The sequence below is a fragment of the Rhizomucor pusillus genome (assembly GCF_041956525.1).
Source record: "Rhizomucor pusillus strain CBS 183.67 unplaced genomic scaffold VTP01scaffold_9, whole genome shotgun sequence".
Taxonomy (NCBI): Eukaryota; Fungi; Mucoromycota; class Mucoromycetes; order Mucorales; family Lichtheimiaceae; genus Rhizomucor; species Rhizomucor pusillus.
Window position 1 is genome coordinate 553,841 of NW_027192151.1, and position 10,172 is coordinate 564,012.

General features: G+C 43.4%; 7 protein-coding genes across 7 annotated transcripts; 5 read left to right on the forward strand and 2 right to left on the reverse strand.

Moving 5' to 3' along the window:
* Positions 1-2,186: 2,186 nt before the first annotated feature.
* On the forward strand, positions 2,187-3,188 carry VTP01DRAFT_10715 (uncharacterized protein; the record flags this gene model as incomplete). The annotated part of the gene is made up of 3 exons (XM_069379108.1): positions 2,187-2,391; positions 2,447-2,533; positions 2,593-3,188. The coding sequence occupies 3 exons, from the start codon at positions 2,187-2,189 to the stop codon at positions 3,186-3,188; spliced, it is 888 nt and encodes a 295-aa protein (XP_069239115.1).
* Positions 3,189-3,287: 99 nt separating this feature from the next.
* VTP01DRAFT_10716 (uncharacterized protein) lies at positions 3,288-4,051 on the forward strand (the record flags this gene model as incomplete). The annotated part of the gene is made up of 4 exons (XM_069379109.1): positions 3,288-3,495; positions 3,583-3,619; positions 3,687-3,858; positions 3,938-4,051. The coding sequence occupies 4 exons, from the start codon at positions 3,288-3,290 to the stop codon at positions 4,049-4,051; spliced, it is 531 nt and encodes a 176-aa protein (XP_069239116.1).
* A 747-nt stretch (positions 4,052-4,798) lies between these two features.
* VTP01DRAFT_10717 (uncharacterized protein) lies at positions 4,799-5,048 on the forward strand (the record flags this gene model as incomplete). Its single annotated transcript, XM_069379110.1, has 3 exons — positions 4,799-4,845; positions 4,903-4,927; positions 4,983-5,048. 3 exons carry the CDS (start codon positions 4,799-4,801, stop codon positions 5,046-5,048), a joined length of 138 nt encoding a protein of 45 aa, XP_069239117.1.
* Positions 5,049-5,099: 51 nt separating this feature from the next.
* On the forward strand, positions 5,100-5,358 carry VTP01DRAFT_10718 (uncharacterized protein; the record flags this gene model as incomplete). Its single annotated transcript, XM_069379111.1, has 3 exons — positions 5,100-5,139; positions 5,206-5,273; positions 5,335-5,358. 3 exons carry the CDS (start codon positions 5,100-5,102, stop codon positions 5,356-5,358), a joined length of 132 nt encoding a protein of 43 aa, XP_069239118.1.
* Positions 5,359-5,573: 215 nt separating this feature from the next.
* On the reverse strand, positions 5,574-6,637 carry VTP01DRAFT_10719 (uncharacterized protein; the record flags this gene model as incomplete). Its single annotated transcript, XM_069379112.1, has 5 exons — positions 5,574-5,736; positions 5,794-6,007; positions 6,069-6,318; positions 6,393-6,536; positions 6,587-6,637. 5 exons carry the CDS (start codon positions 6,635-6,637, stop codon positions 5,574-5,576), a joined length of 822 nt encoding a protein of 273 aa, XP_069239119.1.
* Positions 6,638-6,678: 41 nt separating this feature from the next.
* VTP01DRAFT_10720 (uncharacterized protein) lies at positions 6,679-7,895 on the reverse strand (the record flags this gene model as incomplete). The annotated part of the gene is made up of 7 exons (XM_069379114.1): positions 6,679-6,747; positions 6,805-6,829; positions 6,892-6,926; positions 6,989-7,339; positions 7,407-7,466; positions 7,523-7,683; positions 7,736-7,895. 7 exons carry the CDS (start codon positions 7,893-7,895, stop codon positions 6,679-6,681), a joined length of 861 nt encoding a protein of 286 aa, XP_069239120.1.
* Positions 7,896-8,243: 348 nt separating this feature from the next.
* VTP01DRAFT_10721 (uncharacterized protein) lies at positions 8,244-9,246 on the forward strand (the record flags this gene model as incomplete). Its single annotated transcript, XM_069379115.1, has 4 exons — positions 8,244-8,640; positions 8,702-8,763; positions 8,826-8,894; positions 8,956-9,246. 4 exons carry the CDS (start codon positions 8,244-8,246, stop codon positions 9,244-9,246), a joined length of 819 nt encoding a protein of 272 aa, XP_069239121.1.
* Positions 9,247-10,172: the final 926 nt, after the last annotated feature.

A 10,172-nucleotide genomic window follows, 5' to 3' on the forward strand; every position in this document is an offset into this window, starting at 1 on the left:
TCGCTTTTTTTTTGTCGCATTTTCACATTTCACTTGTCGCGTCTTGTCGTTTTGGATTTTTATAACTACAAATTACATGGGATTTTTATTTAAACAATCATCTAAACGAGATACAGAATGTCTGATAAATCCGTATAAATCATGTTGTGAAACTTGATTGCAGGCATCAGTAATTCTACTTTGGAGACTCTCTTCATCGAGCATCTTCGCACGTTTCAACTTGCTTTTTGCAACCGCCCAGAAATATTTCATGATACTCTTTTATTTGCAACGAGCCCACAACAAGGCGCGAAAAAAGGCGACGAGTGAAAATGCGACAAGAAAAAAAAAAAAAGAAGACGACAAAAAGAAATCGCTAAAGTGACAAGACAAATTTTCACCAGCGACAACTTGATTTGGAAACACTGTAAATTCGCCTACTAGGAAAACAAAAGTCGCACTCCCAATAAAAATCATTTCGTAAGTTTAGTAAGCTGTCAGTAGACAGCAAAGCAACAGCGATCACATTTTGGGGGATCTCCAGAGCTTTTTTTTTTTTTTGTACCCTTCTCCAGTGTTTATATATGAATAGGCTGGAGATAGTAAGGTTAAAGTGCCTGCGGACATTGTAGAAGACTTTGAGTTTAGCACAATGGATTACTTGATTACTTAGTGAAATACCAAAGCACGTCAAAAAGTGACGAGCATGTACACCCAGAATAAACAAACTGACCAAGTACCTGGCGAAGAAAACGCGAATACAATGTTGAGTGTGCCTCCAAAAACAAGGTAGCGCAGCGACATGTGCAAGTGGACTGCACAGGCCACGTAGAAGTTATGATTATCCGTGACTAAACCCTTTCTCGTTTGTTTTCAATGGATCCAAGAATGTAGGATACAGAGAAATCATGAAAATGCCACTGTCATCGAAACAAGGGGACCACATTGATTTTTTTAAGGAGGACATTGAAAACAAAATGCGTTTTGAAGGCCAAAGCAGTAGTAAGTTATGCTCACAAAGTCCTCTTCAAAATGTCAATTCTTTTGTAGCACCTACCCGTTAGTGGGCAGCTATTTAGCATTGACGATTGTTCCACTAATTTTTTTTTTACTGTGAAAAAAAGGACATCAAAATGTAATCGAGTCACAGTTGGTCTATGGCATGTTGAAAAAACTTGTAGTGCTTCATGAAAACCCATATCAGTGAGTACTTACTTTGCAAGGCCAAAAGGTATTCATCGTGTGGATGGTGCTGCAAGGCTTCCCGTAATAATGCCAATGCGGTACTAGTGTATCCGTCTTGCTTTTCAATGCCAACTGCGACTACCCACAATCGAGGCTCCATTGGATATCTTTTAAGATAAAGTCGTATAATGGATCGTTGTTGCGCCGGTGGGCAATATAACGCACAGGTGATCGATAGCAGGTGACATCATGGGCATGGGGGTAATAAAGTCACTTCGGTTGCGCTTTCAGATGGGAGTGACGATGGCATGATGTTCTTCAAAAAAAGGAAAAGAGATTGATTCTACATGCTTGAGGACATATTTTATTAGAACTTGTTTGAAACAACAGGATTCCCATTCCCATACTAAAAACTTCATAAAAGCAATCATTTGAAACAATCCCATTTTGCTTTTTGGTACTCATCAATGTACCTCTGTCTACCATTGCACAACATACTATTGATGTCTCCCAAATTGCTGCGCATAATGCATGGGCTTACCAACAAGCATACACCACTATCAAGCCTGCTGAAACCTTTGCTCGAGTAAGTATACGATGAAGTAGTCCAAGTACAGTACCGTACGCTACGGTACTGTGTGCTCAGTGCATGCTGGTTCGCTGTTGTTTCAGTTCCTTCCACACATATTCCAGCTTGTGGTCAATGAGATATTCTTGTGCTTGATCCTTGGTGGGGATCATCCCAATTCGACTCTTGGTGTTTTACCAGTCACAACCAATCCGAGAAACGAACAAACAATTAAATGCAAGCGAAGGAAAAGTCAAAACCATGCCTTTCCTCCTCTTTTTTTCTTTATGCGTGCATGAAATTATCGACGAAGCTGACCAGCTTTGGATTGGCTGACAAAGTGCCTCGGGAGAAACGCGGGCAGAAACGCGCGCGCTCTCTTTTTTTTTCCGTTTGTACACTCTTTTTTTTCTTTGCTTGTTTTTTCACGTTTATCTTTACATCACTGCTTTTCATGTCAAATCAAGTTGCTCCTCAAGGGCGTCCACCGATAGGTGGCGATAAGCATCACTTGCATTCTCTATTTTTGATGCCTATCAACGTTCCCCAGCGTACTTTTGAACAACTGACAAACGACCTTGATCAGTTCGCAACCCAAAATGGAGTCACCAGCGAGCAAGCCTATTCCACTATTCAACAAGCCAAAAAGTATCGCGCTGGTAAGTATAAAATAATGGGTTTCTGAATCCATCTTACTCTATCTATTTCATTTAGGTCTACGGTTTTGTAGCTCTTGTGGTTCTCCTCATCACCGGTCAAGTGGCCATCCATTATGCCCCAACCATGTCCCCCAAGCCCAACGTAAGTGGTCTATCCAAAAGGTTACCAAGCGTGAATCTTTCTGATTTTTTTGTTGATAGCTATAACGGCCACAACATCAACCGACCATGACGAGCGATGGTCCAGGAACGCGATCGCCAATTTTCAGGATGCAGCTCGAAACCCTAATGTCCGTCCAACCTGTGCAAGTTGCGGTATGCCTGGGCATGCGACTGCCTCACCTCCTCATTGTCCAAACAATCCATTGCGTAAGGACGAGTTCCTCAGACGACGGATACCCCAACACAAAACCTTTACGCGCGTCCGCTCATACAACGCGGCTGTGAGGCCTGAATATCGTTGCATTTTGTTACAACGTGTCAATGAAGCATCAGATTATCTTCGACAAGTCATGACCCGCTTGCAACTATTCATGAATGATTTCGCACTTCACCATCCATTTGATTTGACACAGCATCTTTTCTCGCATCAAGGTCTATACAATGTGACGAAACTGATCCGACAACGACCATTTCCTCCTCGCCAAGGCATGCCGGCGTCCATTCAACAACACTGGAACGTTTTCACTGGAAGCCTCAACGGCGACATCTACATTGTCCAAGGTTTTTCAGCCCAACTGACCGTAACATGCAAGGCCCAAGCTGCATGCAACAAGACACATTGTCAAAAACTTTGAACGTCGCATAAAAGGGTTCGTCAAGTTTCGCCTAATGTCTGGCTTGACCGAGGTAAAAAAAAAAGCAACAACGACAAATGCTGATCAAGCAAGAGTACGATGATGTTGCTGCAAGACTCATTGCCTTGGACCGCTACGACGAGCAAGTTGCCGAATTTGAACAGCAAACGATGGGACATGCTTGAACAGCTCCATCCAGCCGATGATCCAAGTCCACATGATGCCACCCAAGCACAGTATGCTCAGCAATTGACCAATTATCAAGGCCGTATTGGTGCCAACTTTGGGGCAAACGTGCATGCACTTCGTTAACTGGTGTCTGAACAATGGGAGGAGCTGGTCGCACCAAAAAAGAATTGCAAAACGCATTTCTGAACATCTCAACCTCAAACAGGCAAGAACAGCCTAAAAGAAGTAGAGACATGGCACAGGTGACACTTTTTTGTAGCACCATGCGTGAAGTTAACAACAATACCATGGCACTGTTGACCCTCCAAGCACCAGCCCGATCCACCTGGTTGGCTTTGGTGCCGCAATGATTGGTCGAGACCATGTCCATTATGCTGGACATATGGTTGGCAGAACCGATAAGACTCGACAACACCTTCTGGAACGGCAAACCCGGGGTCTGCTACTGGTAGCGCATGTTGATGAATACTTATCTTCGCAGGTAGGTCATGAAAAAAAAAGGCGGGGAGGCGAAAGACAACGAGATCTCATTTTTTTGAAGCGATGGAACGTCTGCCAAGGGCAACTTGATGATGGGGTTCGTGCTGGGTGCACCGTGTATGGAGTCAAGCACTGTAGAAACTGTGACCTCTTCTGGAATCGCGACTATTCGGCTGCTTCCAACATGTATCTGATTGTCCGAAATGAATTGGACAATGGTAAAGGATCCTCACATTATCATGGCATTGAAAAGCTAAATATGTGTAATTCTTGTAGTTTTTTTTTATTGGAGAAGACACCGCCAGCAAAAAACTGGTCTACAAGGAGCTTTTTTTTTTTTTGCTTACTTGTTTTAGGTGGGATGCTGCTTCTTTGAGGCAGTGTCCAGTACGGAGGTAAGTTGAAAAAGAAGAAAAGGAAGGATATCAAGGACCCTCTCGTTTAGAATCATTTGGTAAGTGCATGTCTGATCCATTGGTGCAACTGTTTTCATTGGGCCACTTTTTTATACTGACGAAGTTTTTGTAGCTCATTGCTTTTTTTGTATGCAACTTGTATTTTTTTTTGTTTGCGACTTTATTTTTGGAATAAATAGTATGGCAGAAATTGCATGTCCATTTTTGTTCAAAGCAGACGTTATTTTTTCTTTGCAACTCTTTCTTTCCCGCGTCAAAGATCCCTGTCATGTTTGGAACCATTAATACAGGTACACAGAGCGCAAATAAGGACACGACAGACTCTTTATCCGTAAGAATAGCGCTTACGTTTACTGGAGCGTACCTGACTCGCTTGCTATTATTAGGATTCATGGGACGACACCTCCATGTTACAGTTTTGGCACAACGCTGTAGGATCTACAAGGTAAGGGCCAAACACTGAAACGTACAATTTCCCTGGAACAGCTTTTTGATTGCTATTGTAAGCACCATCACAACCCAAACATGACAGTCCATTACGACGATCCATTACAAACCAAGCTGGAGCAAAGGTATTACATGAATACATTTGGTGCCATTGCCTCACTTTTTTTTACGCTTGACAATAGTCGAAGATACAAGCAAGCCAAAAAGGTAAGGTGCATGAAATTCACCCCGGGGCCGCTTATTTTTCACTCGTTTGACTTAGGAGGCTGCGGCAACCAATAGCCAGCATCAACCTCACCCGCCTTATCCCGTTTCCTATACACCATGACCACAGCATCCTCCTCCTCCGCCTCCAGCATACCCTCCCCCCTCTTCTTCCATGCCTACTCCTCCGGCATTTGGCTCTAATCTCCCCTTAGGTGTATAAGAAAAAAAATACCAGCGCTATCTCTTTTAAAATGGACTCATCATACTCTATCTCGCAGACAACGATGCTCTTACAAACCTTATCATGGCATGGTACTACAGTGGCTATTATATTGGATTGTATCAGGTAAAAAAAGGAGAGAGAGCGCGTTTCGGTATGATTGACTGCAAACTAAATGCTCAACTAGGCCGAAAACCAACGACGATCATAGGCTAAATATACTTATTGTTATTAATAAAAATCTACTTGTTGATTCATGTTGGAACTGGTGTTTTCAGGAACTCGGGTTTTGGGCAGGAAAAAAAAAGGTGGGGATGCGCTGCCAAACAGGAGGAGCGGGTGCTATTCTCGCGTGCAGATGTGCCAGACAGGTACGGTTGTTAATGCGATTTATTGAGAACTGGGTCAAGAAAGCTTGCAGATTAATCATGTTTTGGGCACTTTTGCTTCCTCGTTGAACGATTCCTCTGCTTCACTGTCAGTGGTGGGATATGACTCTAGAATGACCAGTGGTCCTGCAAACCACTTGTTGACATTAAGGAACCAAGCGGCAAAAATGACGATCAAGAAGGCAACAATCATGAATGGACTGCCGTAAAAAAAGGTGAACAACTCTGGACGCCGGTTTCAGGCAGCATACACTTACGCAAAATTAAAGGATGAAAAATAGGCAGCAAGATCTGCAGCATCATTGCTTGCCGGAAGCGTTGGCCCCTCAGTTGGCAGGAGGAGAACAATCGAGGCGAATACGAGCCAGAGACATGCAATGAGGGCTACAGGAATGCCAAAGCGGCCAAGGCTAAATGGCCCTGGCTTAAAATAATTGTGGCGCACAACGCGAAGAGTAATGGGAATCAAATCTGTTTGTGGGACAAATGCGTCATTAAATATAGTCGACCTTTTTTTCTTTCCGCAACTTGCATGTCAAGTAGCCGCCGATCGTGCCAATGGACACAATGGCGTTCAGGGCCACAGAGCTTCCCAGGGCTGGTAGGATGACAAGGGCATCCAGAACAGTAACAAGAGCCAATGCATTGAGTGGCAGTTTGGCAACGCCAGAAAGTTGATGCCAAAATGAGCTTGCAGGGAGCGCCCCATCACGAGCAAAAGCAAATGTTTGACGAGCCTGCGTTGCTTGCAGAGAGATGATTACATCAAAAACGAGAATCAACTATGACAAAAAAAGTATAAGCAGGTGCACCCTTTTGTGCAAGCGCAACACCACCCGCACAAGATAGCGCTTACCAGCAGTATTGTTATCGCATTGGCGCCTGCCGTTCCAAAATTGTTGAAAAAGGCATCCACCGCCATGCTAGAGGTAAATGACCCAAGCGTCGCGTAGGAATCAAAAGGGATGGTAGCCAAGACAACGGCAAGTAAGATCCATCCCTGCACTTTCCATTAATTTTTTTTTCCAAAGCCTAAATCATATCACTTACGTATATCCCTGCCGCAAAGATACTTGTCATGATTGCCAAAGGGCCTACCATGGCGGGATTGGAGGTTTCCTGTGTAAAGAAGTCGTCAATGTTCAGCGTTTCTTGCGTTCTTCGCCAAGGGTATTTACTTCACTCATGTGCGCAGCTGAATCATATCCTACCTACAAGGGAAAACGTTGAGCACTGATTAACTAGATTTAAATATGCAAGCGCATTACCATGATAAAGCACGCTGGAATGATTCTGAAATTTACAAGTTAGTGGCTACACGCCCGCTTTAGTTTTGCTTGCTTCGTTAGACTCACGAAATAACCGCGGCCCAGTTATCTGGAAGGCCAGTCTAGAAATGCTGGCGTGTTAGCAACTGTAGGCGGGTGAATCCTCTCCTTTTTTTCCACTTGCATTGTTGATAAACGTCTTCCACAGGGTTGCTTGTGGGATGATGGGATGACCTTGAGAAGCAGTCAGCGCAATGGGCAAAACTAAAAGAAGCACCCAAAATACGACATTCATGACAACGAAAAATTGACCAATTTTATGAAGCTGTTTTCCTGGTAACAAGTTGACAAGGGTCGAAATAAAAAGGACGCCATAGGAAACTGCCACAGCAATCCCCTTGCATTCCATGGACGTGATGGCCACGTCGTCCGTTAGCTTTCCATTTAAATACAAAAGGGCGGTTACCAGTTGCCCGGCTGTGAACACCACCGAAGCATTGATGCCAACCATGCCAATAAAATTAAGATATCCTGTCTGGATGGCGGTGGATTACTGTGGATGAGCACCATGAACTGGGGTCGGTCGTTACACGCCAACTTACAAAGTAACTGGCCAAAGGTGCCCATTTTTTCCCGGCAAGCTGTGCAGACCAAAAATACAACTAACAAGATGCGTTCAGTCAGCCCCTCGTTAAAAAAAAAGCAATCATCACATTACTCCACCACTGATAGGAAATGCTGATTGAATTTCGCTCATGCTAAGACCCGTGAAAATAGTTAATACAAAGACAACCGGCCAAGCAATGAGAACGCCCTGCGGGCCACCGTTGCTGAGTACGCTTCCTAGCAATGGGTAGATGGAAAGTGGAGGATTCAAGGCTTGGATCGTGTCAGTTCTCGTCGATACCTTTTTTTTTTCGCTTATACTCACAGGACATAGCAATACCGATAACTGACAAGGCATTCAGCTCACGCTTTAGTTCTTGCTTGTACCCGAGTTGTTGCAATCGTAACTCATCAGCTGTCAGCTCGGCAACACCACCAGCTTTTTCCAACGCGCTAGCATTATTAGCTTGAGGGTTGTCACTCATTTTTTTTAGCAGGGAAAACAGGCATCCCGGCAAGCAAGTCGATAGCCTTTTTTTTTATATAGCAAGATACAAGTCAGGAAATCTCACCAGGAAATTATCACAATATTTTCCAATTGTGAACAATTTGCCCCTCGTGGTATACGAGAAAAAGAGATAATCGACAACGGAGACTGAAAAAGCAAGACAGGATGTCATTATCACGCAATCGATAGGTAAAAATGCATAATCTGCTGCCTATCACGCCATCCAGAAGAGGATTGACTACGAGTTACGTGTAATGTGATAATTTAAGATTTGTGAGATACTACGAAAAGGTTTATATGCCAAGTAAAAAAAAATACGCTCAATATGCCAAACAATACTGTTATCAACCCTCTTCAACCAGCTTGGGAAGCTGCAGTGACGAATCTTATTGCTTCTCTCGGAAACCTGGGAGCGTTTGTTGTACTTACCTTTCTTTTCTACGATCTACCGTTTCTTGTCTACAACACCATTCAATTCTATGCCTTGAAGCACGGCTGGTGGGAGAAGTGGCGCATTCAAAAGGGCAAAGAGCCAAACCCTGAATTAGTGGTCAAAGCCCGAGGCGACATGGCTTTTTTGCACTTTGTGTACAATCCTGCTGTCTACTCTGCCATTTATTACACTTGGCGGTTTTTTACCGATTTTGACTTGACAAGTCCACTTCCTTCACCACTAAAATTGCTCGGCCAGTACTTGATCTGCATTGCGTTTGAAGATACCAGTAAGTGCACCCGCAAAAAAAGAGCCAGCAAGCTCATGACACTGACCCTTTCAAAAAAAAGCCTTCTACTGGAGCCATCGATTACTGCATCTTCCCAGCGTTTACAAATACGTTCACAAGCCAGTAAGTTGGAATCCAAATGCTAATATGTGTTCGTGCTGCATCTATAACTACTAATTGCGCAGCATCATGAATTTTATGTACCTATTGGGATTGCCTCTGACTATGGAGGGTACCTTGACAATCTTTTAGAGGTGACGCTGCCAAAAAAAAAAAAGTCAGGCCGTGGCATTGATGGTTTTTTTGATGCTCAAGGACATCATTCCAGTGTTTGGTGGATCCATCATTTTCAATGTGCATCCTTTGGCGTATCTGCTGTTTGTGTTTAGCCGTGCATCCATGGCGTTCAATGCTCACAGCGGCTATCAACTACCATTCACGATTTTTAACCTATTCCCGTCTATTTTCCAAAGCACTCGACGTCACGACTGGCATCACTCGAGCAACAAGGGCAGTTTTGGCAGCTTTACCAATTTTTGGGACAGGCTTATGGGCACAGACGTCGATTTTGAAACGAGCTTTGCCAAGGCAAGCAAATCCGAATAGCCGGAGCGCATAAATGCGCCTGGAAATGCGCCTGAAGAAGAAATGCTTGCACCGTAAACTACTGTAGCAACGAATAATAATAAAAAATATGATGGCTTTCTTTCTTGCTGCTGTCCATGGATTCCATATCATGCGCTGGCGCTTTGCAACCAGGGCCGGTTGGTTCGTTTTTTTCTTATTACAGTCGTGCCGGAAATAGTTCGCGGGTCTGGATAAATTTTCTTTAGCGCTTTTGCTAACTCCTATTCGCGCTTTCTCTCGATTATTTTTTCGCACTTCTTCGAATATTTTTTTGCGCGCAAATTTCACCAACAAAAAAAAATCATAGGTCTTGTATTTTTTCTGCACAGAAAGGTAAAAAAGATACAGAGTGGTCTATCCAACCTATCAAATCTTGAGGTGACACTTGTCTAACCGATTCCACAATCCTCTGGGTGATGGTCTCATTTTCGCGAAGTCGATGTTAACGGCAGCCTGCCTTGATTTTTGCCCAGCATTCTTCGATTGAATTGAGAAAAGGTGAGTATGGAGGCCAATACATGTCGTACCAGGACATATTCTCTATAAATAATCACTTGCTGCAGCTATATTTACTGTGTCCTATCAGATAAAAAAGAGCTGATACATGGAACAGCTGGAAAAGTTACGCAACACAATAACTTTCTATAAAATGAGGTAAAATAGCCACATGTCTACAAGCAAGTTGAAACGTGCGAAGATGCTCGATGAAGAGAGTCTCCAAAGTAGAATTACTGATGCCTGCAATCAAGTTTCACAACATGATTTATACGGATTTATCAGACATTCTGTATCTCGTTTAGATGATTGTTTAAATAAAAATCCCATGTAATTTGTAGTTATAAAAATCCAAAACGACAAGACGCGACAAGTGAAATGTGAAAATGACGAACAAAAAAAAAGACGAA